This window comes from Ovis canadensis, chromosome 20 (assembly GCF_042477335.2).
Source record: "Ovis canadensis isolate MfBH-ARS-UI-01 breed Bighorn chromosome 20, ARS-UI_OviCan_v2, whole genome shotgun sequence".
NCBI classification, from domain to species: Eukaryota; Metazoa; Chordata; class Mammalia; order Artiodactyla; family Bovidae; genus Ovis; species Ovis canadensis.
In genome coordinates this window covers 53,966,577-53,974,639 of record NC_091264.1, presented here as the reverse complement: position 1 = coordinate 53,974,639, position 8,063 = coordinate 53,966,577, and the positions used below count along the sequence as shown (strand labels likewise).

At 49.0% G+C, this 8,063-nt stretch overlaps 1 protein-coding gene across 1 annotated transcript; it reads right to left on the bottom strand.

Annotated features, from left to right (window-relative positions):
• Nucleotides 1-347: 347 nt before the first annotated feature.
• NHLRC1 (NHL repeat containing E3 ubiquitin protein ligase 1) lies at nt 348-2,931 on the bottom strand. The gene has a single exon (XM_069563320.1). The coding sequence runs from the start codon at nt 1,695-1,697 to the stop codon at nt 513-515; it is 1,185 nt and encodes a 394-aa protein (XP_069419421.1). The 5' UTR covers nt 1,698-2,931; the 3' UTR covers nt 348-512.
• Between the last annotated feature and the right edge of the window lie 5,132 nt (nt 2,932-8,063).

Sequence of the window (8,063 nt, the reverse complement as noted above, 5' to 3'; positions counted from 1 at the left end):
AATCCTTTTTCTCTTGAACTCTATGAAGTCTCCTTTCTCTGTGCCTCTAAGTAAATAGCTACTTGTAAATAGAGTACATGTAGCAACAATATACACTCATATATATTTTTCCACATCTGTTGTCTTATTTAAGAGCAAGGGGTTTTGGAGTCAGAACTGAGTTCCATTTGTGACTGTCCGAGTAAGTAAATGTGACCTTGGGTAAATCTCTTTAGCCTCTCTGGGTCTTAGTTTTCTCCTCCTTAAAATGAGATACATAATAGAAATTACCACTGGGCCACTGAAAGGATTGAAGGGGCGAATATTCACAGATTTCTTAGCACTAGGAGTACATAATCCATCAATGGTAGATTTCATTATTATTCTTTAATAATGGCCCCTACCTTTGTTAAGTCTACCAGGCAGTTACAGTCATCTCTGTTGAATAGATAAGATTAAGTTGTTGATCCGGGGCTCAACAGGGGCGGCTCCGGGGCTTCTGGAGCAGGTCCCAGGACCCCCACCACGCCCCATCACCCCCAGTCAACCTTGTAGACTTTTACAGAATGGGCCGCGCTGTCCAGCACAAGAAGAGAACTCTCCTTAGTGAAGGTCAGCGCCACGGGATGCGAAAGACCGTGGGTGACGATGGGCTTCAGCACTGGAAACTCCTCGGGTTTGCCTAGACAGAGGACAGCCGGACTGGAAGTATCGGCAACCACCACGTTGCCCTGATGATCGAAGGCCACGGCGGAGGCGGTGATCTTGGAAGGGAAAAAGAGGCTTAGCCCAAAGGAGTCCACCTGGCCGATAAGCTGCATGCTCGCGCTGAACACCTTCACGGTAGTGCTGCTGCAGGCGCCGGGCCCCAGCGGGTGCTCGACGACCGCGATGGCCCCGGTGAGCCAGGACACCGCCACCCCCCGCGGGCGACGCAGGTGAGCCTGCAACCTTTCGGTCCTCCGGAGGACCCCTTCGGGAAAGTCGACTTCCAGGAGGTGGAGGGACCCCGCCTCCGCGTCCGTGACCAAGACCCCATTCTGCGGGGTGGTCTCCACACCCCACGGCAAGCAGAAGTGGCCTCCCAAGACGAGTTTGATCTGGCCGAAAAAGTCAAATACTTTGAGGGAGCGGTCGCCGGCGTCGGTGACGACCACGTGGCAGTCGCTGGTGACCGTGACGTCAACCGGGTACCGAAGGTCCTGGGCGGCGTCCCCCTTCTCTCCAAACTGATGCGCGCAGCCTCCCCCGGAGTCGAAGACCTTGACTCGCCTCTTGCCGTCGTGCACCACCACGACCCGCCCCGTCTTGGGACACAGAGCCAGCCCGGTGGGGTTGACCAGGGTCCCCCAGCCGCCGAAGGCGTGCTGGCAGCTGAGGACCCCCGGGGCGGCGGGCGCGGCGCGCGGGGCGGCCGGGCCCGGCCGCAGCGCGGAGCCCAGGAGCTCCAGGAAGTGGAGCACCGGCAGGCAGTCGCTGGTGTCGCAGCCCCGGCAGGCCCGCCGGCAGAAGGGGCACTCGAGGGCCAGCGTCCGCGGGTGCGCCAGGGCGGCCACGCAGGCCAGGCAGACCACGTGGCCGCAGGACAGGTTGCGTGGGCGCCGCTGCTGGCGGTGGCCGAACCGCTCGAAGCACACCTTGCACTCAAGCAGGCTGGTCTCCGCCTCGCGCAGCAGCTCCCGCAGCGCCGGCCCGCTCCCAGCGGCCTCGGCCCCCATCGCGCGGCCCCCGCCCTGCACGCCCGGCCGCGCCGTCTGCCCGCAGAGCAGGACGCCGCGCCGGCGCGGCCTGGGGTCACGGCCACGGGGCGGGGCCGCTGGGCCTGACGTCCACTTTGTCCGGCCGCTCGACCGAGACCTGCCGCCCCCTTGTGGGCGCGCGCGGCACTGTATCCGGAGAGGCGGACAGTGGATTTTAACAAGTTATAATCCACAGAGTAGACTGCGTGCTGCAGTCCATGGGGTCGCAAAGAGTCGGACGCAACTGACCGACTGAACTGAACTGAACTGATCCACAGAATACTCATTGGAAGGACTGATGCTGAAGCTGAAACTCCAATACTTTGGACACCTGATGCGAAGAACCGACTCATTGGAAAAGATCCTGATGCGAAGAACCGACTCATTGGAAAAGATCCTGATGCTGGGAAAGATGGAAGGCGGGAAGAAAGGGGGACAACAGAGGATGAGATGGTTGGATGGCATCACTGACTCAATGGACATGAGTTTGAGTAGGCTCTGGGAGTTGGTGATGGACAGGGAAGCCTGGCGTGCTGCAGTCCATGGGGTTGCAAAGAGTCGGACACGACTGAGCAACTGAACTGAAACTGATCCACAGCCTAGACAGCGTTATTAAAAAGCAGAGACATTCCTTTGCCAACAAAGGTCCATATAGTCAAAGCTATGGCTTTTCCAGTAGTGATGTATGGATAGATGTGAGAGTTGGGCCATAAAGAAGGCTGAGCACCAAAGAATTGATGTTTTTGAACTGTGGTGTTGGAGAAGACTCTTGAGAGTCCCTTGGACTGCAAGGAGATCCAACCAGCCCATCCTAAAGGAAATAAGTCCTGAATATTCATTGGAAGGACTGATGCTGAAGCTCCAATACTTTGGCCACCTAATGTGAAGAGCTGACTCATTGGAAAAGACCCTGATGCTAGGAAAGATGAAGGCGGGAGGAGAAGGGGACGACAGAGGATGAGACGGTTGGATGGCATCACCGACTCAATGGACATGAGTTTGAGTAGGCTCTGGGAGTTGGTGATGGATGGGGAGCCTGGCGTGCAGCAGTCCATGGGGTTGCAGAGAGTTGGACAGGACTGAGTGACTGAACAACAATCCACAGCACATGGTCAGACCTGTAATCTTCACACCAGTCATGGATGGAGCATCTTCCCTTTACACTTGAGGACACCTATTGAGGACAAGCAGGCTGCCCCCTGGAACCCAGCAAAGTGCCCTCTGATTTCCTGTCAGCAGCACTGGGTGCTAGGGGCTCGGGCTGGCCAGGTGTGAAACCTAGTCTCAGAGCTCATGACGCTTATGAACTATTGGGAAAACACAGATGCACGAGGGAAATTAAAACCCAAGTGGATGAGGCAGGTGCGCGCATTTTCTTTTGGACCTTCTATAATTCTCATAGTAAGTTGTTGTTGTTGTTTAGTCACTAAGTCATGTCCGACTCTTTTGCAATCCCATTGACTGTAGCCTGCCAGGCTCCTGTCCATGGGTTTTTCTTAGGCAAGAATATTGGATGGGCTGCCATTTCCTTCTCCCAGGGATCTTCCCAATCCAGGGATCAAACTTGTGACTCTTTCATTGGCAGGTGGATTCTTTACTACTGGCCACCAAGGAAACCCTCTCGTAGTAAAGTAGATGCTCAATGAACTCTTGCAAAATGAATTTATGTAAGACATCACTTTGCCAGCAAAGGTCCCAATAGTCAAAGCTATGGTTTTTCTAGTAGTCATGTATGATGTGAGAGTTGGACCATAAAGAAGGCTGAGTGTTGAAGAACTGATGCTTTCAAACTGTGGTGCTGGAGAAGAGTCTTTAGAGTCCCTTGAACAGTAAGGAGATCAAACCAGTCAATCCTAAAGGAAATCAGTCCTGAATATTCATTGGAAGGACTGATGCTGGAGCTCCAATACTTTGGCCACCTGATGCAAAGAGCCGACTCACTGGAAAAGACCCTGACGCTGGGAAAGATTGAAGACAGGAGGAGAAGGGGGCAACAGAGGATGAGATGGTTGGATGGCATCACCAACTTAATGGACATGAATTTGAGCAAACGCAGGGAGATAGTAGTGAGGGACAGGGAAGCCTGGCATGCAGCAGTCCACGGGGGTCGAAAAGAGTTGGACACGACTGAGTGACTGAACAATCACAACAATGTGACTGTCATGGGACAATACATGAAATACACAGGTGAATTTGTGTCAGAGGCAAGGACCAAGGCTGGAAATGTGTTCCAGAGAAATGAATATGAAATTAGAAAGCTGATAGTTAATAATCAACTTACTGCATGCCCACCCTCTTGTAAGTGGTTTGCATAGGTTATCTTATTTAAACCACACGACAGTCCGACAGGATGTGTTATTTTCATTACCCTGTTTCTGCCATAGAGTTTGCAGAGGTTAAGTTTCTTGCCCAGGGTCACGGGGCTAGGAAGCGACCAGGCTGGGTGGGCTTTGAAGCCAGACAGTTTTCAGAGCCCACGTTCTTAACTATCCCAGTCATTTTCAATTTTGGTTGCACATGGCAAATACCTGGGTCTCATCCTCCAATGATTAATCTGTCCAGGGTGTGGTCTGGCAGCTGGGATGTTTTATTTTTATTTGGTTGCACTGGGTCTTACTTCTGGCATGTGGGATCTAGTTCCCCCACCAGGGATCGAGCCCAGTTCCCCTGCATTGGGAGTGTGGAGTCTCAGCCACTGGTCCACCAGGGAAGTCCTTGGGCAGCTGGGATTTTTTTAAAGTTCCCTTCGAGCTTATCACATACAGCCAAGTTTGAGAACCAGTGATACAAAAGTCCCTCAAATGACATCAAGTTAAATTCTTTCAACTTCAATCAATATGGAAAACATAGAGAATATACAATATGTTAAAAAAAAAATCTTCAAACAGGAGGTAACATAGTCTGTCAGGAATTACTGTGGAACTACAAGCAATCACTTTCAGGAATTCTCCCCTCAATGTCTGCATGAACATTGTCTTTGGTAAAATCACTTATCAGATCATTTCTCCTCATTTAGAGATAATTACCATGATCATTCACCCTCTTATTTGCTAGACTTCTGAGAAAACAGGAAATCTTTATCCCATTAAATCCCCTGGAGGAAGATTTAATGTAAGATAAGAAAGAACATTTTCCTACCATTACAAGAGTCAAAGATTATCTGTATATTGGGACATAGTAATCAACTCAATATTATAATTTCAGACTATAATACATTTTCATTCCAAATAGAAATTGCTTTCTGCAGTAATCCTTAAGAAAAAACACTCAGGAAACCTAAATTTCCACCTAAAAGTGGAATGTTTTTAGAATAATAGTTATCTAATAGAAATATAATAAGAGCCATGTATATAATATTAAAATTTCCAGTAGGCACATTTTAAAAAGGAAAAGAAGCTAGTGAAATGAGCTTAATTGGATATGCATATTTTATTTAATCCAAAATATCCAAAATGCTATCCTTATGACATATAATCACTGTAAAAATTATTGAGATATTTTACACTTTCTGTTTTATTAGCACTAGTCCAGTGTGTATTTTAAATTTATAGGACATCTTTTTTCAGTTTAGTAACCCCATGCAGCGAGTGATTACGGCGGAGGAACAGTTAGACCTCTAGTTAAGAGATCTAGACCAAGTCTCTGGTATATTACCTTCTCAAGATGCTTTCCAGACGGATTTCGTGGATGTTTGATGTGCCTTTAACTTGTCTCTGCTCCCACATTGTTTTAGAACGAATCCAAAGACCACCACCCCAGCCCTGCCACTCACTGCTGACTGTGACGGGCAACTCCGCTTGGGGAAGAGCCTGCCTTCTTCTTGATCCTGTGCTGCCCTCGCGTGGCAACCGGCGGCACTGCGCCAAGAGGTTGACGGTGTTCAGCGAGGTAAATCCAGATAAACCTGCAAGAAATCCGCGTTCTTTAAGAATGTTCACAATAATCGGTCTATCACTTGTCCTAGTAGACAGCACAGTGGTTCCAGAAGGCACCGTGGCACATACACACACAATCGACCCTAACCATTTGCTGTCAAGACTCTAATCGGTAAAGTATGGAAATCTAACTTCGCGGCATTTGATTGAGAGCTGAGGCCTTCTCAGTGACACAAAGCTTCAGAACTAAAAACGTGTAGGTTTGCAGTCTTTCACAGCTGGGATACTGCCCCAGCGTTCCTGTCCACCCAACCCCCTACCCCCACTTGTCCTTTTTTTACTTTACCAAGTGTATGGAGTCTAATTTTCCTTTCTATCTAATCTTAAAATTATCTTCATCCCTTCTTTCTTTTTCTGAAGAGAGAAACCAAGTTCCAGAAGAGCAGTGCCTAGCGCTCGCCTGTGTACACAGAGGGAGACCAACACGTTATTTTTTATTTAATTTTATTTTTTTGGCTTCACCGTGTGGCATGTGGAACTTCCCCCACCAAGGATGGAACCTTCGCACCCCGGCAGTGGAAATGTGATCTTAACCACTGGACCACCAGGGAAATTCTCAGTTCAGTTGCTCAGTCATGTCCGACTCTTTGTGACCCCATGCATTGCAGCATGCTCGGCTTCCCTGTCCATCACCAGCTCCTGGAGCTTGCTCAAACTCATGTCCATCGAGTCAGTGATGCCATCCAACCATCTCATCCTCTATCGTCCCCTTCTCCTCCTGCCCCTCGATCTTTTCCAGCATCAGGGTCTTTTCCAATGAGTCGGTTCTTCACATCAGGTGGCCAAAGTATTGGAGCTTCAGCTTCAGCATCGGTCCTTCCAATGAATTTTCAGGGTTGATTTCTTTTAGGATTGACTGGTTGGATCTCCTTGCAGTCCAAGGGACTCTCAAGAGTCTTCTCTAACACCACAGTTCAAAAGCATCAATTCTTCGGCGCTCAGCCTTCTGTATGGTCCAACTCTCACATCCATTCATGACTACTGGAAAAACCATAGCTTTGACTAGCTTTGTCGGCAAAGTAATGTCTCTGCTTTTTAATATGCTGTCTAGGTTGATCATAGCTTTTCTTCCAACACATGTTTTTTAAATGGATGGACTAATGAACACTTAAAAGGATGCAACATACAGGCAGCAAACCCAATGTTATAACTTTCCTTTGATGGTTCTCTAGTATTTATAGGAAGCACTGTTAGGAAAATAGCATTTATCTAGGAATCATGCTAAGCACTTTCTTATCTCTGAAGTCCATGTTGAAGGGTTTCTCAAGTACCTTATAGAGTACTTGTCACATATGTACACATGGTGATTAATAAAAGAAATTCCTTGAGTCTAACTCTGAGTTTCCTATGAAAAATCTTTCCTCTTCTGTGGTGGAGTCTCCATGGATTTCCTGTGTACTTTCCTCCAATACTCCTCCCTTAGACGGCCCAGGAACAGCACGACCATCTCTTCCTGCTGCCACCCAGAAGGAGCCCCAAAGGGGACAAAGGGTTTGAAGAATGGGTCTTGTGGTCAGTGGCTGACTCCTGTGCAAAGTACCAGGCAGAAGAGGAGGGGAAATGGAGACCCAGCTCAAGCGGTGACAGCAGAGAGGGGGTGCAGGGCGACAGGCCGTGGAGTCTGGGAGAGCTCCAGCAGGCAGGCTGCTGGTTTTGCAAGCGTGGGAAGACACACCACATACATGCAGTTGAGAAGGAATCCCAGAACAAGTCCAAGGACACAGTTGTATCGCACAGCATACCTGACAACGATCAGAGAAGCAGGAAGAGAGCCAGTGGCACAGACTAGAAGCATCTCAGTCCAGGAGGACAGACGCAACCTTTGAACCGAGAAGGAGCAGACAGTAGGCACCTTAGCTCGGGCTTGTGAGCACACAGGAAACAAAACTCGCTACCAATGCCAGCCTGAACCCCTCCTGGGTTGGTGAGTTTTAAGCTTCAGGCCAGCCTTGGGGGACCTCTGTAATAGGCAGGTCTCCATCATCTCCGTCCCTGGACCCGACCTGGGCTCAGGGGACGTCTCCAGCTCTGCTTTCCCCCAAGGGTACCCTGTCCTCCAGCACTCACCCGCCTATCTAATTTCATAAACTTGTGCCCCACCACGTGCTCGGCTCCAGTGGTGAGGGATCGGCAGTGAGGGGTAAGTGGTAAGGGGTAAGTGGTAGAGGCTTGAACATTTCGAGCACCCACAGAAAAATGAGCTGGAGCTGTATGGTTGGAAATGAGAATCTGGAAATGTCAACACTTCTCAAATTTTCACACACACACCAGTAAATAATTTTAATAATGCACCCCAGCCTACTAAAATGAGCTAAACAAGCTAAATCGTTTAGGTATTAGGTGGTGCAGTAAGAGAGGAATGTCTGATTTAACAAAATGTGACTGTTACTGAAAAATAAAAAGTTTTGAA